The following is a 24,878-nucleotide window of genomic DNA, read 5'->3' on the forward strand; positions in this document are numbered from 1 at the left end:
TCTGTAGCCAGTCCGTCATTCTGGTAGTCCGTGGCCAGCCGGAAGAGGAGTAGCCGCGATCCTGGTCACGGCACCATGTCGCAGAAACGAGACGACACAGCTGCTTTCGATGCGAACGAAATCAAAGATTCTTCTTTTTCTTTAGCGCGCGCGCCTTTGGATCCCGCCGTCTTCTTTCTCTTCTTGTCCGCTCCCATGAGTTTCAACAGACGTGCTTCCACGCCGGCTAGTTGGTATGGCATGATTTATCTGATATGCGTGTGCTAAGGTGTCACACGCATAGATAAATAGATAGATATAGATAGATAGATAGATAGATAGATATAGATAGATAGATAGATAGATAGATAGATAGATAGATAGATAGATAGATAGATAGATAGATAGATAGATAGATAGATATAGATAGATATAGATAGATAGATAGATAGATAGATATAGATAGATAGATAGATAGATATAGATAGATAGATAGATAGATATAGATAGATAGATAGATAGATAGATAGATAGATAGATAGATAGATATAGATAGATAGATATAGATAGATAGATATAGATATATATAGATATAGATAGATAGATATATAGATAGATAGATAGATAGATAGATAGATAGATAGATAGATAGATAGATAGATAGATAGATAGATAGATAGATAGATAGATAGATAGATAGATAGATAGATAGATAGATAGATAGATAGATAGATAGATAGCGCCCATGATAGAGCTTGACTCACCCATGTGCCATCCCGCCGTATGTGACTGACGGGGTTGGTAGCGACCATGGCCAAACCTACGCCGGCCAGCAGGCCGCTAATCAGCGACAGGTAGTTGAGAAGTGTGACGAACTTCTTGCGCTTGCACTCCACCGCTCGAACCGCGAAGAAGCGCACCAGCATGGGTATCAAGCCTGCGATTGCAAACGAGAACGCCCATTCCACCCTGCGTCTCGGGCACTGCCTGACAACTGATACGACAGCATAAGAATGCAATGGCAGCTGAGAGAATATATATATGTGAAATTTTGGGAACCGGTAGGACGAAAACTCATGCCCCATTGATCGTGTACCCAAGGAAAACAACAAGCCACCAAGCCACCAGGTACGAATCTATCAAAGTGATTCGCCAAAATCTCCCAATAATATTCGCTTGGTATTTCGTGATGACTGATGACACCTTCGATTGGTCATTTACAGCGCTATGACTTTTCTACAAAAGGCACCAACAAACGATGCAACTTTCTTACAAAATACAACTTGAGAGCTGTGTTATTACAATAAACAGCAATAGTAGGCATAATTAGGTTTCACTCTAGCCAGTAGAACCCGTTCGTGCTCACAGCAATGTTTCAGTTTTGTCTTACACGACCTTTGAAGATATTTGGAAAGCTCGGAAATGACCAGTCAAATGTGTAATGAGCATTCGCTTCAGGAGACGACAGGGCGACCATATGGTATACTGTATCATATATGATTTAGAACAGGTCAGCACAGACGCAGATCGCAATGTGCAGTAGTATGGAGCTGCTAAAGAAGGTTGGGTTAAGCTCGCATAAATGGAAAAGACCAATACAAGAATAAGAAATGGCACCAATAAAAGTACATTTACTAAAATAACCAATACGTGACTGTTTCAGGAAAATTAAGCAAGCACCCGTGGCTTGGAAAAACAATTTAAAAATTGTCTCGCCATCCCGACCCTGACAAAGTGGATGTCCAATGAAGCTGTTTAAAACCATCACTACAACTGCTCATGGAGGTGTACCATGCTTTATTACTTTAGAGTAATGGTAGCAATGATAGTTTTGACAGCACGCAGCCGCCAATAGCGCTGCTTCAACAACATTGAAATTAGTTGCTAGGCTGGTTCTTTTATATACGAAAACCTAGGGACGCCACTGCCCACGTCGCCAACTACCGTCGGCACGGCAGCTTGCTCAAGAGTAATCTTTACCGGGAAACGTATGAGGGGAGCGCTAAACGCGCTTCGCATCGTTATCAGGAGCGCCTTGTAGTCAATTATGTGGTTAAGGTGATTGCATTGCGCTTGCTCTTTACTGAAACGCATGCTGTTCTGCACGTTGTATGCGTGATTCCAAAGAATGCATGCACCGTTCGCTTCACTTTGCTGACTGTTTCTAGTCTCTGCCTTGTGGGGGTACGAGCCACAGCTCCTGGCCATGCACTGCCACCGGGATCGGCCCACATTTTTGCTGACGGACGCGGACACGAAAAATGCTGACCAAGTAGAGGGGAACCGCTTCGCTGTAATAAAGGTGCAAAAGAGGCCAGGATTTCAGATTTCTCTATGAGGTACAACTTCATATTTTGTCAGCGCAGTGGGGTGTTGGTGCGACAGGGTATGGGCTGACGTACGTATCCGCATACTTCTGGATAAGATATTCCCCGGCAATCTCCAGTGTACATTGGCCGTTTTCTGCGAACGACGAACACGTGCTGACACACGCAATTGTTATTGCTCTCGCGAAACCAGGAGTGTATTTGTCGACAGATCGCTGCAATAGATACGAACTTCTTGCTTTTGATGAGCCTTCGGCTATTGTCATACCGCCCCTTCAGATAACGCATGTTTTAGCGTGTTCAAAAGAGTCCTATAATGATAAGATAGCGCTCGTGATTCTCTCCACTTGTCAATGTCTTGATTGCGCTAATAACCACCGAAAACGATAAGTGCTCGCAGACAAATAAAAGTACGTCACAAGGGCGTTGCTCTCGATGAGACATAGAAAACACTTCAGAGAGCAAGAGTTGTGGCTCTTTACCCGAAAGGATGCAGGCGATCAGGGCGAGTCCGAATAGTGCGCTTTGCGGAGGATTGCCACCAGCATCGCTGGAAGAACAGAAAACGACATTAGCATCAGAAAGCTGAACATAAAGAAAAGACAACACACAAAAAAGCAGCATTTCGCCACCACACGCACACTAAGAGAAGCGAGTTCCCGCTGAAATAAAGGCATAGTCTTCGTCATACAGAACTGTACAAAAAAACATTATATACATTACCGTGAATGCCGTACAATAGGCATACACAAGGCCGAACTAATGCTATATATTTCAATAACATATCCTCACCACGATGCGCATATATGAAGCAGGGGAAGCGCAGATTCATTTATGCTGCGCTTCAACGAGGTCATATGCTTACACCACAGTGTAACAAGCTCGTAACTTGTGAGCCTGAAATTCTGCACGGTAACATCTACTTCTGCCGCTTTAGATGTTCAGTTCACAACAAGAGCTTCGTCCACCGTGCACGCCTTGCATGTGAAAATGGTTAGCTCAGCTCAACGACCACATTTATTCGGCCTTCGAAGACATATACTTCACCTCTTGTAGAGTTCGTCCAAACGGCGCTCATCAAGGCGCTAACTATACCGGGCGAAAGTGAGGTTACATCCCAGCCACCCACCCGACTCATCTGCGGAACCATGGACGACACCGTAAATCCCAGCTGGACTTTACTCAAGAGAACAGATATGTACAGTGCCCGGAGACTCAAACGCGATGCTCTCAGTACACGGCTGCCGGCGCTTTTTGCGCAGCTGGTGTGCTCTGTGGACACCAATCTGATGCATTGTGGTATACGACAAACGCAAGAGGGTTTGCTACATATTTTCGCTGTAGTTGGAAAAAAAGGATGAAATTGAAAGAATGAGCGCGGCGAGTACCTCGAAAACTGCAGTTGCGTACGAATGACTTTCTGCGCCATTGGTGAATGTCACCTCAAACGAGACCTCTGTGAAAGGATGCATAGTTCTGGTTCGTTACTATGCACGAGAAAAGAGAGAGCAGATAAAAAGAGAAGTAGAGCAAGACAGGAGAGAGATACAGAGAGAGAGAGAGACAGAGATGAGCACTAACAGAGCAACAACAACACAAATAATACAGACAATGCCTTTATAATAACCTGCATGGGGTCTCCAAAATTCTTCGTTGTAGGGGGCAATTAGTTGTAAAGGTCTCATTCTTTAAAGCTCAAAATAGAGCAGGTCAAGTAGGTTCAACAACGAAAAACGTTGATTTAGCATGAATTCAATGGAGGCTTAGGTAGACAAATGGGTGGGTAATTTTTTGTGACACTTCGCCTGATAGAATGCACGATTGCAACCAAACTAACTGCACCGAGATTCAGAGCGTGCTCCACGGCGAAACACGGCAATGGCGCACGATAAAACTGCACGTCATCAAATTTTGCCAACGCTTTACTTGTCGTCAGCAAGCAGTTTTGGTTCTTTTGCAGGATCTTTGTCACTGTTTTTTTTTTTTTTGTTGTTGTTCATTAACATTCCCGTGGTTTCCTCCATAGATGGCTTTGAAGGCGTTGCTGGTCTTCAATTGCGGTTACATCATCACGTCGTGATCGACTGTGGCGCATTCGTCAGCCATTGGACCAGCTGCTGTGTTACAAATAGCGCACGACTTGAGCGATTCATGCAGCACAGCAGCAGGACTGTAACATCTGACACCGGCATGCACATCGAGTCGTTAATGCTGCCGCTAGCCTACGTAGCACAGCTACGTGGCGTGTTCGTTAAAACGCTGCAAATCAGCCGTAGGGGACGGGTAAATTTCTTCGTTCTATAGGCAAATTCGTTTTAGTGGTATTCGCTGTAGAGGCGTTCAGAACAGATTTAAAAGATAGGAATTTAGCCGACACAGAATCAATTCTTTGTTAAGCCGGTCATTTTGTTGTAGAGGCGTTGGACTACAAAAAGGTTGTGAAATTGTAGTCTGCTAGCTGGCCGGGAAATTTAGCGGCAGTCATTCCGAAGTATTGAGTTGGTTGGGAACCATAGGGAAAGATGAAACTGTCTGCCCTACTCCCTTTAGAAGACACTGGTCGGACTCGCACATCCACAAGGACATACGAGTGGATGGATGCACGTTTGGCTTACGGTGACGAGGCCTTTTAATCTAGTACGAGGCCATCGGCATAGACCCTTGCCGTAGTACTAGTTCTGAGCTTTGTGTCACAGGTGGTCACTCGGCCCGGCTGTCTTCAGGAATCGCGAGAGGAAGCTTACCAAGCCTCCTCACATGGTAAGGGTGGCCAATTCGCTATCGCAGGAATGTAACTTACTAACAGAGCTTAACATAACATATTTATTGGTGCCCCTTTAAAAGCAAATCGAAAGTACCAATTGAACTTACCTATAGAATGCGTGACGTGATAACCAGTAAAGTCCAATTTTTCATTAATAAAAAGAAACAGTGAAAACGAAATCATTGAAATCTACGATTGCTACAAGCTATATAAAGCACGTTCATTAGGTTTGAAAGTTTTTACGAGATCACTTGCTTTGTCTTATCGGTTTCTTCCTTCTGAGAAGTTATTTCTAAGCTAACAGCATCCTATAAAATTGACTTATGGAGATAAGAAGAGTCAACAAGCGATGAAGATCATTAGCTCCTGCTGTCTTCGTATTGCCAATGTTTCGTTCCCCGCAGATGCTGGGAACCAGAAAGACATAAAGCTGATGTATTGCGAAACATAATAAGTATAACTGCCTTGCGTGGATTTACGAAGTACTTAATTCCTTCTCAATTTCTAATGGATGTCTTCTCAGGCCAGATGTTTAACAACCTCCAGCCGTTGGTATGACATGAAACAGGCTAAATAACAATTGCGGGAAACGTATTATCAATAAAAGAATCATGAAAACGTAGACATCGCGAGGAAAACGCAGAGAAGTTTCAGCGAAGGGTCAGAGCGCAAAACAAAGACTCCCCATCGACGAACAGAATCAGCCATTTATTTCCTGCAGAAATAAGTCACCAAAGGAATTCATAGTGTAGCGTAACCTTCAAGAAGTTCGCGGTTCTTTATTTTCTTTTTCTTCGCGGCTTCCTCTTCGACGATATGTTTCCGTGTTATTGTTACGTAACGCACACTCTTCCTCCTACGTGACCTACAACACGTTTCTTTCCACGCGCCTCATTCACCTCGCCTCGGCAAATGTGTACGTTGTGTAGAGTCCAACGAAACAGAACCCATGTTGCGGAAACAATGACTTCAACGCACAAATGCAATGCTCCACGTGTCGCTCATTGAGCGGTGCGGCCGCTATCTTTCCTATGAAATGGCAGTCTTCCGACGGGCCTATGAATGAAGGTAAGGAGACGCTACTTTCCTCATACGAAACGTAGGGTCACGTAGTGGAACTAACTCTCCTATTCAGTAGAGCCATCGCAATGAGACCCCTAAGGTTATGATTCGCTATCTTGCGTGCGAACTCACTGACAAAAAAAAAAAACAATGGGTACAGATGCAGCCCGTTTAGCTATACGTGGCGCAACTTAAGTGGACCGTTGAAGGAAGCAGATTTGGAAGCGCGAGAACCGACAACAGCCAGAAAGTATCGCTGTTTCACTAGACGTGGAGGTCGCAAGTAAAATCGTACCGAAAAGAACGACACCCAATGGCCACTTAGTAACTACGCACGTGCTCAGATACGGGAGGTTTTCAGTCGCGACCGTTAGTTCGTCTCCATCTGTCGCTGCAGATTCTCCTCGGCGTGGATGCCAGACACCGCGGTCAAGTGCTTTTATGATGCATATCGTGCTTCGTGCAAGAAGTATATGCGTAAGATGGAGGCCTCGTGGTGAGGGCGCTAAGTCTCGGTGGACGCCTCAATTGAGTGAGGAGCGTTCGCGGGTGCGCGCGATCGGGCCCTGCGCGAGGTTTTCCGTGCACAGTACGCTCGAACATTCGCGGCATATAAGCGCTGCATTCGTCGGGCGAAGGATGCTGCTGATCGCGCGTTGTGCGCTGGCATAACATCCAGGAACCTCCTTCTGCCGGCCTGCTCAAATTTGGTTCGCAAAGCAGAGCTCTCCAACATGCCTTCCCCCCCTCGAGGCCCCGGATGGCGCCCTCGCCACTTCTGTTAAGGCTTCAACAGAGCCCTTGCTGCGCACGCACGTTGCCGTGGACGAGCCCGCTGCAGACAGCGACTTTCACTGTCGAATTCGTGCGCTCGCGGGCTGTCCCTATCCGGCGATTCCGGATGATCCCCTTTTACATCACCTGACATTGAACATGCAATGATTCTTGGGAACTTACGCGCGGCACCGGGGCTGGATGGGCTCACGGGCACGTTTGCGCGAAATCTTTATCATCACCACCCTCAATTCTTCTTGCATAACTTCAAGCAGTTCACTTGGGTCACCTTCGCTCTGCCTGGAAGACAGGCCGCGTTATTTTTGTACCGAAACCTGGTCATTACCCTCACCTTCCTTCTGCCTATAGACCGCTTGTTATGAATTCCCTTTTTGGTAAAATTCTAGAACGGCTTCTAAATTCCCACCTATATTATTTTCGACATTCTCATAATCTAATTCATAAAAATCAATTTGGTTTTACACATGCACGGAGTGCCCCTCTGGCACTGCACACCCTAAAGCGGCAACTCAGTGTGTCTAAGGCTGCGAGCGCGCCCGCGGTCTTAATTTGCTTGGACTTTACTGGGGCATTTGATAGCGTCTGGCATGATGGGGTGCTATTTTTTCTACGCAAACATCGTTGCCCTGCGTACCTCTATCACTTTCTTCAATCTTTCTTTACTGGCCGCACGGTGGTTCTTCAGACAAAGACAGGTGAAGTCTCGGTCTGCCCTTCAATTGACAGTCCGCAGGGCTCGCCCATTCGCCCCCTGCTATGGAATTTTATAATTCATTCCCTGCTTAGTCTCCGATCGCCCGAGGGTGTTCACATCCAGGCATATGCGGATGACACCATTGTACTAATTTCCGGTTGGTCCCGATTGCAACTGCAGGCTTTAGCGGAATCGGTCTTGACCTTGATTTGTGATAGGGCCAGGCAAAACAAAGTCAAAATTAGTCTTCAAAAATCTTTTTTTTTTCTTTTTCAACAACGGGCACATGGAAACTTTTAAGCGCCGTCCGTGAATCCGATTGGACAGCGCATTCCTAAAACATCAGGACCGCATTAAACTACTCGGAGTGGTCTTTGGTCGCGAACTGAATTTTCACGCCCACGTTGACTACCTTAAGACTGAATCCGAGATATTGGTCACCCAATTGCTCAATTTTATCCGTATGCATTTTACGCGGCGACCAGTATTTTTACGTGGTTCATATAGACAGGTTCTGCTGCCTGCGGTTGCATATGCGTCGCCGGTATGGTGGCCTACTTTCCCTACGGCGCACCTTCACACCCGAGTGCTGTCGGTGCAACGTAGCCTATTGGTGGCATTAACCGGAGCGTACCACACAACCAGAACTTCGGCGCTGCAGATATTGTTCAACTGTCCGCCCCTCAGAGTGGAATTGGACCGCATGAGCGCTGAGTTTTCAATCTTTACGCTACGTCAGGTTACTCGCTATGGCTCTGACGCGTTCTATACCCGAGTGGTATCGAGTGCCCGTTCGACCCGTGGTTCTGTCAAGCACGAGAAATCTGTAGCTTCTCTTTCAAGAGACTTACTCCTGACCACGCTGCTCGGATCGCTGCCCTTTCCGCTTACACCATGTATACACTGACGGCGAATTCACGAGTGCCTTGGCGGGAGCCGCTTTTGTCGTATTTGACCCTCGTCGACGCTTGGCTGCCGTACGCAGGTTCCAGCTTGTAAACGCGACAAGTGCATATAGCGTCGAGGTGGTCGCCTTCGCCGAGGCGCTCGTGTTCCTTGCTTCACTGCCTGTGGGAGCACCGGTACACATTTTTACTGACTGTCTTTCATTGTTGTCCGGGTTATCTCATCTCCGCGACGCAGACTCACGCGTTTGGCGTTGTAAGAGGGCGCTTCTCTTGCAGGCTCATGGGGGTCGCCGGGTGCGCCTGTACCATGCCCCTGGCCACAGGGGCGTGGTGGGCAATGAACTGGCGGACGCCGCTGCGTCGTCAGTGGCAAGGTCGGGGCAGATTCGCGAAACTACATCCTCTGTAAAAACAGTGCGAGCGCGACTTTATAGTGTTGCGAGGAACCAGTGGCACTGTTACTGGCAAAGGGAGGGCAGAAACACCAGCCTTTACCGATGGATCCCTAGCGTACATGTCATTCCCGGTTGGTTCCCGCCGAATAGACTGCTGGGGCATCTATTTACGGGACACTGTCACTTTGTTTCCTATTTATACCACGTCAACCTTCGCTCTTCAAACTTGTGCACGTACGGAGCAGTGTGCGACAATGTGTCGCACTACTTCACCTTATGCCCGCACACGGCGCACATAGTGCGCCAATTGTGCGCCGATGCACGCCGATGAGTCTCTGACGCCCGACTGCTACTGCGGTCTGCTCAATTCCAAGCGATCGCGAGTTCTGCTCCTGCAGACCTCGCGCCTCTAGCTGTCCTTTCTGTTTCTCCTTCTCCTACCCTTTCCATTTTGCCAAATGCATATTCACTCCTCTCATACATTTTTTACCGCCTCACGTTACTTTCGCATGTTTCTTATTGCCAACTGCACTGTTTTAGCCAACTATGGCGGTGTTTCCCCGTGTTAGATGGCATTAGCTGCATGCTTCATATTCACGATCTCATTTTTTCTTCCCCTATCCTTTCCGATCCTATTCGTATTATTTTCTCTTCCTATTCCAGGCCATCCTTCTGTCACTTCTTGCCCGCAAGCCGCCACTTATACCTTTCATGTATAGACATACTTGCAGCATACGGCCTCGGAATCACCTGCCTGGCCATTTCCTGTCGGGGGCCCCGTGTGGCCATCCTGCCTGGCGGCACCTGCCCCCATCTGGTTCCTGTCCGATCAGGGTGCCGAAGGGCGCACTGATTACACCAACCGTCAAGATATACATCAAATACGCGCATGCTGCGGATGATTGCCGGAGCGGTGGGTTGGTGGTCCTGGGGGGCTGTTTGGATCTCCGATTGAGCTTTGGCGCTGCTTGTAGCCGGCGCCTGCTTCCTAAACTAGGAGCACACTCCTAGGTTTTGTGATGCCTTTTAAATCCTCTTCAATGTTGTATGCCTATTTGTACAGTCATCTACTTCAAGCTTGCCTCCGCTTTTTTTTTCATAATTGGCTTTTCTTTAAAATTCATTTGGGATGCTCACGCTTCCCCTTCTCATTTAATTTTTTGCTGGCATTCGCGCCTGCTGTACTTACCCGGTGCTTTGGGCTTCCCCATTTTATTTTTCATCCTATTTAATGCTTGTGGACGCAGAAAAAAAGCAATGGCACAATGAACAAAAGACATTCATTTTTACTCTGGTTGCGCAACACAAAGCTGACCGAAGAAGTTGCGCTTGTACTGGTTTCCCAGTGTTCTGAAACAATATGACGCAACCTGTCCTTCGCAGGAAAGTAAAAAAAGAAACGAGTTAATTTCCTGACCATAAAAAAAAATGAAAGAAAAAAGCCGGAACTTTCAGCACGACGATTCAGGGCCCGTATTCACCAAAACTACTCACTCTATAATATTGTTCGTAAGATGAAATGCTAGCCAATCATAAGGTTGGACGCAGTATTAGAGTAGGGGATCGGACAATAGAAAAGAGCAATTATAACAGAAACGCTTTGCGAATTTGGCCCCAGAAGAACTGAGGGGCTTGATTCTGAGGAAGAACCATGTGAAGCCTACAAATATTAAAGCACAGGGAGTCGGTGGGGCAAAGGAACTCTTTCTTTTTTAAGATATGGTTAATTGTGCATGATGGCGTTAAATTTGCGATAAGCTTCATTGTCATGATAAAGTAAGACGGCAATGAAGGCACGGGAAAAGACAACTCAGATTTTCCCCTGCGTTAGGTTCGTCTCGTCTTTGTAACTGTCTTACTTATTTTTATTTAGCATGCTAAGCAAAATATGAGGTGCGTCAAACGGATCCTTTAAAACGCTCTTATCAAACGCAAGCTGGGCAAGTGGAATGTACGTCAACGGGATAAATAAACCGCTACAGAATATTTAAGAAACATGACACGCAACCCCGCGTTTACGTCATAGCGCGAACTAGCGAACAAAAACAAAAACGAAAGCCACACGATTGATAAGGGACAGAATAGAAGACGCTGACAGGCACTCTAATTATTCTTCTCAGACCCGAAGGCTGCTCGGAGACATAGTCGCCTTTCATGTCGGTTTTTATTACCGTGGCTATAACGCGAAGGTAAATCTCTCCCCAACCTTACCTCTTTTTTTCAATGAGCCGGTTAGACGCTCAGGGCAGCATCTCTACGCATGTGGAGAACACAGCTGTCTCTTCACGTTACTTGCCATAAAAACCGCTTTTCTTAGTCTACACACAGAAATGGAGGTGCAACGGCTCGTGTTCCGTAGTTAGCACGTTGGTTCTGCATCCGGCATATATTCATGTCAACTGACGGTATTCGAAAGGCACAACCACGTGTGATTCGGGTTGTCCGTAACAATGCAACTTACCAGGTGAAGTTGGCGTCTAATTTCACAAAAAGGTGACGGCTAAAATATGCTTGAACCACTTCCATGCAGTTCCTCGCGCATTCGGCTTTATACGAGCAGTGATCATTTTACCTGGTCGCTTCCGAGTTAGCATTGAAAAGTATAGGGAAGGCAACGCGCCATGACAACAAACACGAAGTTTCGCGAGAATTTAGAACATGTAAGCACATCATACAGTCGATGCCTTTCAGGAACATTGCAAAAGAATAAAGAAATATTAACTTTTGTATCGGATAATCGAAAACTCTGCAGATTTGTCCGCTCTTCGCTGTTCTCTCCACGCTGACTGTAAAGGTAAGGGAAAGTGTACAGACAAGGCAAAAAAGAAAGAAAAAGTATCAATGACACCGAGGGAGAGAGAGGGAGAGAAATGAAAGAGGTGAAGACAGGGATAGTAACCATAAAAGCGGCTGGTTGAGGAAAGGGAATGCAGCTGGAACAGGAAGATGAGAGAAAGGGGAAGGAAAGACGCGGCGAAATCGCGCATGCGCGGGAACGGCAACGCGCAATTTAAGGCGCAACACAGGCCAGTCGCCCTAACGAAGCCGCTAACGTGTCTTCCTTCACTCTCTTGTGGGCCGACGAGCGACGCTTTGCGCTTTCACGACGTTGCGCTTTCACTCACAGTGGCCGATCGACAAGTCGTCGGAATGCGTTAGAGAGCGATTGTACGCGCGACTGGAATCTAGGACACGAGCCCGATAAATGCTCGAATGTTCTCTTCGCAACCACTGAAGTCGCACGTGGCACAGTCGGTCGTTCCAATCAACGTAGCCGCAAGTCCTGGCGAAGGAGAAGCAGGATATTCCGGAAAATGTGTCTTACCTGACGTACGGTAAGAACACAGGCACGTCGCCGATGAGGACGCTCCACGCGTAGACGATCATGACGGTGATCGTCAGCGTGAACACAAAGATCCATGGGAACCAGTGGAGCTTGGAGACCTTGATCTCCATGCCGCTGACAACGCGCAGGTAGTTTCCTTCCTGCACGTGAAAGATGAACGCTGGTTAAATGAGGAGACGGCAGCCCCATAGTGCTTATTTCCTGTATGAAAATGAAACAACAACAACAACAACAACAAAAGCATTTAAGCGCGCAAGGCTAGCTCCACGTTATTTAACAGAGGAATAAATACACAAAAATTGAAAACACGCAATTAAACTTTTATTGAACATAAGATTGGTTAAACGGGGTCAAGGTGTCACCTCAGCTCAAATCGTTGCAAACGGTGCGCCTGTATCGAATCGAACTCTGGAAGAATCGTAGGTGAAAGTCTGCCGTCACAAACTGTGACGCGTAAGTATACACTGTGATTCTCGGTAACAAATATTTTACACGTGTCCTCTTTGGCGTTTGCTTCCTTAGCCTCGCTGTAGCCAAATGATATTATTGCTCGGTGTAAGTCATCATGACGGAACCCTCCAGTACTCATGGGCACAGTCATTCGATCATGAAACTAATGCATACGTCGAAGTCCTCACAAGATTCTTTCGGGCAACAAGTATTCTCCAGAGTCAACAAGACGTTGGAATAGAGCAAGCGACACTGTGAAAGCAAAACAAAAGCAAAAAAGTCAGCCGTGCTAACCCAGAAATAACTACAGGAACAAAAGGAACCACTGAAACGATTTCCGTTCCTATGCTTGTGTCGGTGTTCACACGCCTGCCTTTTAGTAACATCAACAATCAGTACATCCCTGCTTAAATTTAAGTTGTTATAAACAAAAGCCGCGTCGCCAGTATAATTTGGGCAGCCTCTGCAAAATATTGCGCTAAGAGAAATTTTCACACAATAACGCTTATTCCACACTTGGAGCAGTCTTATTATGCTAGCTAAGCTTTGCGCCACTCAAGCGATACAGTACCGCGTGTACAGCTTGCACTGACTGTTATAAATATTTACACAACATTTCCCTCTGGGAATCCACGTCACTCAAGTAAGCAAGATGAAAAACGTTGTTCAGAAAGATGGAGATGGAACTTACACGAACGCAGCTTTTCACGAATACGTCAGGTGGCCCAACCTCTCAACCAACTGTGTAAGAGACAGCACGCTCGCAATTCTACACAAAAGTCATCTATAGTAGTAGAATTTATGTCATGCCGTATGTCGTGCCGAGAGGGGACTCTCTAACGATGTGTTTCTGAAGCGAGAACATCACTATACAGCATGAACACCTTTGCTACGTGCCCGGTGATCGTTGCCGCATCTTCCACCACCAAGTGAAGGGCGACAGCACTCAATCAAACGTTGCCTACTGGCATTATCGAAACGGAACTGTGGGAGTATCGACAGGGCGATAGGGCGAGCGTGAACAGCGCAATCTTATCCGCGTCAAACAAGCACCTATATGAAAAGCATGAGCACAGTCTCGGTCGAGCCAACCTCTTGAGCAGTTGATTCGAGACGCGCGTTGCGAATGATGGCTGTATATTCGAATGAATCCGGGAAGGATAAGGTTTACGGCTCGTACATGTGCAAAGCGATCCGCCACACCGCGCCGATAACGCACAAAGAAAGAGTGCACTGTTGCATTTAAGAGAGGCCCGTTTGCCGTTGCCGTCATAGTCGAACGCTATTCTCGTTCCTTGTGAGCCCCTTGCGTGCCAAGAAATAAAAATAATGTCAGTTACGGAAACTCTACTCAACCTCCGTGCTTCGTTCCGCTGTGTTATCTAGACCGTGTTTTCCCGGCTGTCTTATCTATAGTACGCAATTCGTATCGCTCCCACAAGCGAAAACCACATGTATTGTATCACTACATGTTACTGCTGATATTCATTTCTATAGTTGCGAATACGAGCAATAAATGGAGCTGGGCAGGCCATGTAATGCTTAGTGCAGGTAAGCGGTGGACAATTAGATTTACAGAATGGGGGCCAAGGGAAGGGAAGCGCATTCGAGGACGGCTGAGAACTAGGTGCTGCGACAAAATTAGGAAATATGCAGGCATAACATGGGGTAAGTTCGAGCAAGATGGGTAATTGGAGATCGATCGGAGAGCCCTTCGTCTTGTTGTGGAAGCAAAATATTATGAAAATGATGATAATGACCGTGTACTTATTATGGTGGAGAAAAATCGAAACCATGTGAAAGAAACGACTGGAAAAGAAAGAGCATCCCTGCGGGTGACGCTCTAACATAACAGATTTGTTTTTGATGTGATTTGTGTGGCGAACTGTTTCCGCGCATTTACGTCACCTGACTGAGTGAATTTTTCGTTATTGTTACTTTTCTTTCGGTCTGTGCCGGCTTGTGAGTGACGAATGTCGTATTTAGTATAACCTTGCTCTATGAGTGAAGGAATAGCGAGTGACGCTTAAAGGCGGCGACATCTCCTAAATATCACGTATTATACAACGGAAATAAAAACAAAAAGGAAACAGGTGCCGCTGTTAGAATTCTAACGTGGCAAAACTAAATCAACAGCCCTGAATCGAGTAGTGGCTTCTGATTTTTTATAGTTCCAAGTTCATAAGAGGGCAATACACAGAAGTTCAGACGCGATAGCGTGTACCCTGTTTAGTCCACATCTGCGCTTTTGTTGCCTTACCAAAATAAATTCAGTAAACGCAATTTGGATGTTTTCGACATTTAGAAAATCACATTAGGAAGCCTTTAGGGACCAGGGGGCGATAACGGATACTTTACGCTAAATGGGCCCGAGTCGTGTTCTGTGGAGAGAGACGGCGTTATAGCCGGGTCATTCGTGTCTGGCTTTAGCACTGGCAGCACGAAAACATGACGTAAAGCTAACTCGCGAGATTTGTCGAGCCTAGTGCCAGACGCATCGGCGTCTACGAGCTGCAGCGTTTCCGGCGCGCAGTCTTCGTGCAGTTGGCGCACAGTGCCAGAGCGCTGTGTCCCGCAGAAGCCGAACGCGTCGGGTGCTGGTCTCGTGAAATCTCGCGAAAGTAACAGTCTCTCCGTTCGTCCGAGAAGAATACCACCCCTGATGGAAACGATCGAAAGCTGATCGGATATATGCGCTAGTGGGTACGAATCATCGTAAGCCAGATTTCGTGAACAATCACGCCGACGTTGTAATGGGATTAGCATTCTTTGAGACCTTCACCCACTATGGGGTATGTCTGTTTGTATCCTTACTTCTTTTACAGAGTGACCCAAGTTGTTTACTACCTTGAACCTGTAGGTGTGTACTCTTGCTGCTAGCTTGCCGAACAGACACAGCACATGGTACATGATAGCTGTGTAGCCGAATAGACGACTTACTGCTGGCGGCAGTCAGACCTAGTAGACACGCTTGGATCACTGCGTTAGGCGCCACTGGCTGTGTGCCCGAACAGACAACTTCAGCAGTGCGCGTGTGATATTGGTATGAGGCCATTCTTCGCCAGTCGTCCAGAATGAATGTGCCCGGGTAGTATAGCCTTAAATATGTAAGGGTCATAAGTGCCCCATTCACGAGACACCTCCGTGTCGGGCGCGACCGTTTGATGGACAGCCATTGAAACGAAGTTGCAGCCGGGATACTAGGGATACCACGGAGCTGCAACTGGGATTCAATGCGATTACAACCAGATGCACTGTGTAGTGGCATCATTTGGCATTGTGGTTGGCAGCGAGGGCTCTACTTCGTGTGTCTGCGGTGGCAATACAATGTGTTGCTGCATTGCTTTAATGCCATTCGTGTTAACGTCGACATTCATCGTGAGGGTAATGCTGCCAGAATTATTTTGTTTATTTTGTTTAATGCGGAAAAACCATGGGCTTTGAAAGCACTCGATCCGTGGGGAAACATGTGGGGAAGTTGGTTACTGTGTACGTTGGAACATATCAGAACACGTTGGAAACCTGTTGGGTAGGACTGCATGTCTCTTTTTATTAAAGTGAAAATTAAAAAAAAAGAGAGATGCAGTCACTTTATAGTGGTGACGGCTACTCCTTTTCACATAGCTGAAAGAACAGTATTAATATACGTAGTAAGCAAATGAAAAGAAAACGCGTCATAGGGCCAGAAATCCACAGCACACAGTCCTATACACCCATGAATATATAAATACAAAAGGCAAATGCAAGTCGCACCACAAGGAGTTTGTAAACAAAGTCAAACACACACAAACAGCCGTGATGTAGACTGCGATGAGCATATAAACAGATGAATTACACAGAGTTAAAATAATGCACGCACGGAATACAAAAAAGTATAAAACGTAAGACACAAGCGATAATAGTTACAAATAATACAAGGAAGTTATAGTTACGTCGTGTGACTATTCAGTGCAATATTTAGTACTTGTTAAGGATGCCTGTGTCTTCGTTAACATGTTCAAGTGCGTTCAATGCTTTTGCCGTGCTATTTTCGACGCCCATGGGCCCACAAACTTTACGAGTGAGAAAGGTCAGTGAGGATCAACGGATTGTACAGCTCTTGTTCTAGCTGCCGTCATTGCATGGTGTATACGGGGCATTCGAGGAGTAGGCGGCGAACATGCTCATCGTCTTGGTCACAGGAGCAAGCCGAGGAAGAAGCCCGTTTTGTTTGATATAGCAAACGTTTGGTGTATGCTGTCCCATGGCGCAGTCGATGAATTAGTGTCTCGGTACGTTTGCAAAGTTCTGCATCCAGCTGGTATTTGAGCTGAGGGTCCACTTCGTAAAGAATTGATGCCTAAGTATTTTGATTAAACCAGGTTGACATGCACAGATCCATGTTTAGTACCCTTGTTATGAGCTGTGTGTCCATTGGTGATAAACGGGTGCGTTGAATTCCTGCATCATTATAGGCCGATTTTGCCAACGAACCCGCCAATTCAATGCCTGCTATACCAGCATGTCGCGGGAGCCACTGTAAAATCCCTTAATGTTTTATTTCAGTAGCCTGTGTTACAGTACTGCGTATGTTATTCGTGCGTGTGCTTGGCTGTGGTCAATATATTCAAGGCAAGCTAAAGCCGATAGGAAGTTCGTACAAATTACCCACTTTTTTTTGGTGTCTCATATATTTTGATAAAGAAAGTGGCTTGGAGAATCGCCACTAGTTACACTATTATGTATGTACATATGTAGTTTCTGTCGTAAGACGCATAAGTGTTTTTTTTTCTTATTTCTTTTAAATTATTATCTATTCGCACACCTACTTTCGGGCGAAGGCATTACAGCACGCAGTACTGTTGAAGGCATTAGTATAGGTGTAAATAATAATGATTTCCTGGCTGGTTTCCTGTTCTGCGCGCATGCTCGAATTCACGACCTCGTGGTTCGTGCAAAGAGCCGTAGCCAAACCGAAAACGTTGCTTTCGTCGCGTGCAGTTTGCTTTCTCCGCCCATGAAGCTCGCCTGACTCCCTTCCCTTCTTTTGCATCTTGCGAACAGGAATCTCGGACACTATCACGCCGAATCTACGTCGCGCTTCTTCTCTGGCTGAAACATTTTGAGAACGGAACTGTAAGCTTGGCTACTTGGCTTGTGGGCCTCACATTAGCAGTTGCGCAAATTTTTAGGCCAAGCACCATCCTGATCACCAAAAGCAAATTCGACACGTGGATTGAAGGCTCACCTATAGAGAGCGGTGCGATACGCAAATGACATACCAAGTGAAAAGTGAAATGATCAGTGAAAGAGTAAGTTATTTTTTACCCTTGCCCTGTAATTGCTTGCTCGGTGTGCTACACAGAGTGGTTAGGCCTCAAGCAGTGTGCTGTATCAGCAAAGGGACGTAGAAGAATGTGATGCCTCATTGGCTACCAGAACAATTTGCTATAGGAGCGACATTTGCGAACTTTTAATTCAGTCATTTATTTTTATTATAGAGAGTACAATCGTTAAAGACCAATGTGATGAGCAAGCAATTTCAGCTAGAAACATCGCATACGTAGGCTGATCCATTCAGAAGCTTGAAATTCCTACGCATTTCCCTCATATATGTACAACAGGCTAGTGCTTCGATACCGGTCAAGAGTGCGTTGGGACAGCCTTTACCGCCGCAACTATTTCGATGCCAGCACGAAGTTCCCCTCATTCCGGATATATGATTAGTTGTAATGAAATATTTCACTCACTCACTCGCTCAAAATGTACTGCGTCCGAAAACTGATGCAGTTCGAAGAAATTGAAGTTCTCTCAGACGTCTCTGCACAAAGGAGCGCGGCGGGTCGGGTCGGACTGAACCTGCCGAAGAGCGTCTGCTACCTTTATGCCTTCGGTGAGATCTACATCGTTCTCTTTTGTTTTTCCCTGCGAAGCCTCCAGCTACGTCCATTATTCATTATCCGTGCGCAAAGCAGTGGTTGCGCCCATTGCTAATTCCGATCACTCAATTCGGAAGTGCTCACGTTCTGTCAGATAACCTTCCCGAGGCACGGTGTACTTCCGGAAGATAAGCGTCTGGAAAAAAAAAAACGCCCATTGCCTGTAGATCGCGCGAGCAACTCGAGCCAGAGCCATCACCAGGCCTTCGATTATTCCACCGTGCGGCCGCCGGACAGGGGCAGCTCCCCTATGACGTTGCGCTTACGTAAGCATGACGCAAGGACCGTCCATCGTCACGCTACGTATGCGTTTAGACTGAGAGCGCGATGCTATTGCACGCGCAGACTTCGAAAAACGCAGACGAACAGAACTCGATGGAGAGAGAGAGAGAGAGAGAAAACTTTATAGTCGCTCAGTGGTAACGTCCTTGCGAGCGAGCGGGAAAGCTTGGTCGTTGCGACGGAGATTTAAAGGCGCGATGACTATCACACGCACCCGCTTTGCCGCAGGGCGCGTCCGTTGGCGGGGCAAAATCGACCCGCGTCGGCGCTTAGTCTCTGTCGAGGCGTTTTACCGCACACATGGACGCACGGAACGCTGGATTTGCGCACGCCACGGTCAGACAAGTGTTTGTCGCACAACACTGCGATCAAGCCAGCCGAAAAAAAAACGTTCGCATGCGCACAACTACCTGGTTATCTCTCCGGTCTTGGCGACGGTGAACTCGGCCCTAATTGTGCCGCGCAGTTTCCACGGAATAATGGGTGTCCGCATTTCATAGCGGGATCTGAAATAGCGGGTCATGGGAACCCAAGAGCACGGCTGGCTGATTGTTGATTCAAGGGCAAGGCACGATTTCTTTCCCGTTTTGCCCTAATAACAAGGCTGAATTAAGATGGTGATAAAAAAGGACCTCCAGCAGGCCTAGACCATTTCTAATTATTTAGAAAAAAAAGGAAAGAAACGGATTTGGGGTGCTGCTGCTCGACGTTAGCCATGCATGTGACCGATACTGCATGCGGTAAATAATAAAACTGCACCGATAGCACGTCACCCGCCACTCGAAACTTGCAGCAGCTTTGTAAACGTGGTTTTCGCGCGTAACTATTTCTGCACGAGATTTTCAGATGATCCATTGTTCGGTTTAGTTTCGCTGTGTTGCCTTCGCTCCACTGGGTGGCCAGTGAGGTTTATTTCGTCGTAGAGACCCACACGGCGGTGGTGTTCGCCTTCGTAGCTAACGCTTTCGTAATAGAGGTTTTGACGGCGAAGGCACCTAGCAAAGGAAATCACATTGTTCATGAATTTGTTTGCACAGGTCCGATAGAGGTAAAGGAATGACTTGATAAACATAAAACAATAAGGCATAAAAACGTGGTTTGGTAGCCAACTAATTGTCATCTTAGGGCAACGGTTCACATTGCGTGATACTCCGCTTTTGTAGAAGGCGCGATCCTCCCTTTGAACCTAAAATTCGCATCCGTACCAATTTAGGGCAACTTCAGTTGTCACCACAAAGTGGGTGCGTTAGGCATCCAGGTTCAGTTGCACAGTGCATCACAAACAGCCTGGATCCATGCTAACATCAGGCGAGGTAATCGGTTTGGCATTTAATGGTAAAGCTACTTTATCGAAAAATACGCGTCAACGTCAAACGCGATTCTTCCTTCTTAATGTATATTTATGGCTCTCACATAGCAGCAGCGCAGTGTTAGCGTGCTAGGGCGACCGAGGTTGAAAGCGCGCAATACGTGAACCTCTGAAAGATAATTTATTTGCACAGTGGAGCCCTTGTCTTGAAGTTCTTGTCTTTCCATATCTCTTATTTTTTTTTCTTCTTTCGGGACGTTTATCTGCCGCAGTGAAATGACCTCAGGGGGGTATGAGTAGGACAATGGAACTTCAGGTGACCTCCCAAAGAACCACTCGTAAATGTTATAGCGCTCGACTGCAGGTGTAGATATCTTGCGCTATGACGCTTGAGGGAATACGCCAGTGGTGACAGAAGTTAGGTATCAGAAGAAAATAAAATCATGACGGAAAGAGAAGGCGGCGATTGAAGAATTATTGACGTGCGCAATCTGCGCTGTGGCAGCGAGGCATTCTAAAAGCACTGAGATGCAAACGCCCATTTCGCCTGCAAGTTGGACCTCAGACAATGAGTGATATAGCCATTATTATTCAAAAATGTTAACTGACATACAAAGCGGAGCACAATACTTAGTTTCCGGCATACACAGACCCGCAGCGCCGCCTGAACTGTCGCGAAGGGATACCATCGCCCTTCGTAAGGTTTGGGCTAATGCGGGCCTCACATCGCGCATCACCCGAAAGTGGAAAAGTATAGCGTATTTTACAGCAAATATATTCCAGGCACTGAGGAATTGTCGATAGGAGGCTAGAAAGAGCGGAGCTTCAAACAAAGAGAGAAATAATAAAATTACTAGTTACGAAGGGCCTCCACTACAGCGACCAAAACACCGTAAGCGGTGAATTGACTCAAAGGATTCTGAACCTTTAAACGATAAGTATGGACAGCTGGGCTAGTTGGTTAAGATTAGCATTATGAAACATAGTTCCACCGGCGTTCGTGTTGTCTTTCTCTCCTCGTCCTTGTCCAAATGTGCGCTGGAACTATGTTTCACAATGCTAACCTTTAAACGAATTCCTCCAAGGTTTTTAACACGATTGGTATGAAGCAGTGCGTTTACACTTTTGGATGCCTCGAGAACACGATTCACCTCTTTTAGAAAATTTCGACGATGTTATCAAACTATCTCGATAACAAGTTAAGCCACGCAACCAAGGGTTCTCTTTTAAAGAAAGGCAGAATAATGTCGCCAATTAAAAATTCATTAAGTTAAGCAGCCGGCGTCTTGCGCACACGAGGGTTGGGTAGATAGGCGAAAACGTTTCGATGTAGCGGGACGAATATGTGGTACAACCTCGCCTAAGAAGCTTCCAAGAATGCGAGTGCTTGGCATAAATAAGTACGAAATACATATAATCTTGTGAACTTGAAGCAGTGTGTAGGGAAAGAAACGCACATAACAATAACCACGCTGAAAGAAAATATAAATAATCAGAAAAAGAAAGAAAACAAAGAAACCTGTTATCCTTTATGATTTCCCATTACAGTAGGGTGCCAGACACAAAGCCAACTATTGCACGCAGTTCTTAAGTACTTACCTCTGGCAAATGATCACTGCACCCTTCCTGACAGGATATTGAAGCGCTGTAGTGAATATTCCTGCCCGTCGCGCTGGCTACAGAAAGCTTTTTGGTTTCGCAGCGCGCATGATCACCTGACTGGTATCAGATCAAATCACAGGCAGCTGTAATGAAAGGTGACAGGAACGATGCATGTACCGAGTACAACGACATCATCACCGACACGGGGTTTTATAATTGGGCATTTCGAAGGGAGTGAAAGAGATAGTGGATATTGCCGTGGGACTGAATTACTGAAGCGTGCGTGTATTTACAGGCTACGGCAACAATGCGTACACAAGGTCGCTGCCAGAAGCGGCCACGCCTTCCTCCCCACCAAATCATTTTCTTTGCTGACAGTCAGCATGTCTTCACCACGGCCCCCACTGCTCCGTAAGGAAACATATCGCACTCCTAAAGCAAGCAATCCGGGATCTTGACAGAGAATGCTGAATCAATAAGGTTTGCGCTTTCATTACTCAGCAATCACTGACGAAGGCGTCACGTCATCATCGCAAGGAAATTTCTAACGTGATAATTCAAACGAGTACATGCTGGAGAGGAACGGTGCAAACGTTAGAGAGAGAGACAGACAGGAAATGCATAGTAAGGTAGGGAGGATAACCACAGGTATAGTTCTGGTTGGCTACCCGACATGGATAGAAGGAGTGAGGGGGCAGAAAGAGTAAGAGGAGCACGAACGAAGTAAACCACGTACACAATCTAGTGGCAGCATGCAGCGTTCACAAAAGCCTACATCTGGGCCCGAAGGCAGTGCCTGATATAACCGTCTGTGCGTGCAATTCCTTTGAGAGCGTTGGCCTAAATCTCTCTGCTCTCATAGTGTCCAAATGTCCAATCTGTCAAGCAGCGTACATGTCACTTGCCTCTCATCTCAACAGAACGGCTGACAGTCCCATGTACGAAACGTGTGGCTGTGGCGAGACTTGCACATATGTACCTCTGTTCCAACCACCTGGGATAAGAGTTCCCCTTGGAATTAGTCTAGTAGTTTATCCTGTTTCATTGATTTAGTGGTTAGCGTTCACTTGCCTCTGAGAGAAGCAGGCGTGCACTCAAACTGTTAGGATGTGATGAATCAAAGAGAACGCCCACCAGGAACTACAAAAAAAAAAGAAAAAAAAGTGAGAAAATTAATAGGATGTCTCGGCTCCCGTGATGGAGCCGAAACCACCCTAAACATTTTTTAATTAAACGTGTTTTTCAGTTCTTGGTCAGCGTTTTTTTTTTTTCTTTTCATCGTGCCTCTTCCCGATCAAACAGGATTTCTCCAGGCCCTGGGTTTCATTCTATCATGACGAAGCTTTCGCAGAGAAGCTGTTGTTCCCGCTATTTGATTGTCCGAGTTATAGTCATACGTTGCTCCCGCACCTCCTGTACCATTTCAGCGAAGTCACAGAGTACTACTGTTGTTTGTACGTAAACCCGCTCGTCTCGAAGGCTAGCCAGCTAAACCATGACCATGGCACTTTCTCCTATATAGTCGACGCTTTCCGCACGCGCGCTTTTCCTTCTTCGGGCGGAGCACGCATTGTATCGCGTGCCTTAATTTACCCGTGACCATGGAACGCCGGCACCGGCAACGTTCCTCGCGTATACATGCGCGCCGCGTCAAGTGTTTTAAGGCCACGGTGGCCTATTTTCTGCGATTCGAGGGAGCGACGCGCGCGCGTATTTCGTAACAGCCCGGGCTGTTTTGAAGGAAAGCAAGAAGCGGGCTCGTCGTCGACAGCGGCGCGTCGTCATCGACGAGCGGTTGTCGTGGGCAGCGCTTCTTGTATACGAGACGCGGAAACTCGAACGACCCTCGGCGTCTGCCGAAAGTCTCGATAGTTCCATTACTTCTCGCCGGAATTGAGGAAAGTAAGAGGCGCTTGTGCCGCCTCTATCGGCGCTGCTCTTGTTTTGTTTGTATTGTCACTCACGCTACACTAGGAAATCAGCGCGGCGGCGAGGGCACCTGCACCTTGAAGACGTTTATGTGCGTGTGTGTGCGCGCGTGGTTTTCAAAGATGCGCAAATAGTGCCTTTGTCATGCTCGACCTTCAACGACACGCTGGCCGCCGTGCCAAACTTGCACTTCCTGGTGGTGCGGCTGGTCGCGTGTGCTAAGCGATTTCGAACAGCTGGTTCGATGGTGAATGCTCGATGGCCATACCGAAAATCGGGAGGGAGGCGCCGTGAAGGTAGTATGAGAGGAAAGCAGATAAACATTCTGGGGTTTTACGTGCCAGAACCGCGATCTCATTATGAGGCACGCCGTAGTGAGGGACTGCGGCGTAAGACAGGAAAGCCGATACCGACGTCAAAAGCCTGACGCCGGACAACAGTACGCTGCTGTAGATTCAATCTCGAGAGAAGCATAGTCCGCCTGTGTGGAGATTAGTTGACTGTTTTTTGTAAACCCAAACAGTGCCTCCAAGCAACCTGGACGCTCGTCTATCGCTGTTTACAAGTATGCGCTACCATCTGGCGAAGTTTGGGCCAAATAGGGCATAAGCGAGCGGCCTGACATCAGTGAAAGAGCATGAACACCTTCTACGTCAGACGCCCGCGTGATAATACTGATTACATTCTTCACACAAGTTTCAGATCAGCTCAAAACATCTCAATGTGTTCTTGAATGAACAGAGGCAAACGCGAAAGGTTTCTTTTGGTGAAAGAAACAAAGTCGTCTTTTTTTTTTTTTGCTACCCAGTATATGTGTTTCCTCGCGACGGTAGACACCGGGACTTTAAAGCACTGACACTGAGTTTGATTTTGGCGGGCGTCTCTGAATCCACAAGGCTGAATTTGATCTTGGGGCGCTTAGCTGACTGGTTGCTCATTTTGTTGCTGAAGGGGACAAAGAGTGCGATAAAGGTGACGTTCCAGAGCCCCCCCCCCCGCCCCCCCCTTCCCTGTTTTGAAAGATAAACGCGATCCCAAGTACTATAACCTGACCATCTAAGGTAGTACATTTGTCTATAAAACACGTCATCAAGAACATTGCAGGATGCCTAACCAAG

General features: G+C 46.8%; 1 protein-coding gene across 9 annotated transcripts in view; it reads right to left on the reverse strand.

Annotated features, from left to right (window-relative positions):
• Positions 1 to 24,878, reverse strand: part of LOC126537545 (DNA damage-regulated autophagy modulator protein 1-like) — a 106,544-nt gene that overhangs the window by 14,575 nt on the left and 67,091 nt on the right. For 5 of the 9 annotated variants that reach the window (XM_055074351.2, XM_050184646.3, XM_055074352.2 and 2 more), the window contains 3 exons: positions 12,250 to 12,410; positions 2,789 to 2,856; positions 744 to 916 (listed from right to left, as the gene is read on the reverse strand). In XM_055074351.2, coding sequence (XP_054930326.1) covers positions 744 to 916; positions 2,789 to 2,856; positions 12,250 to 12,380 — 372 coding nt within the window. In that variant the 5' untranslated portion in view covers positions 12,381 to 12,410. Of the gene's footprint in view, positions 1 to 743; positions 917 to 2,788; positions 2,857 to 12,249; positions 12,411 to 13,411; positions 13,683 to 18,449; positions 18,746 to 24,878 lie in introns of those variants that run through there. The other 4 variants (XM_050184649.3, XM_050184648.3, XM_050184647.3 and 1 more) reach the window with 4 other exon arrangements.

This window comes from Dermacentor andersoni, chromosome 4 (genome assembly GCF_023375885.2).
Source record: "Dermacentor andersoni chromosome 4, qqDerAnde1_hic_scaffold, whole genome shotgun sequence".
Lineage (NCBI taxonomy): Eukaryota > Metazoa > Arthropoda > Arachnida > Ixodida > Ixodidae > Dermacentor > Dermacentor andersoni.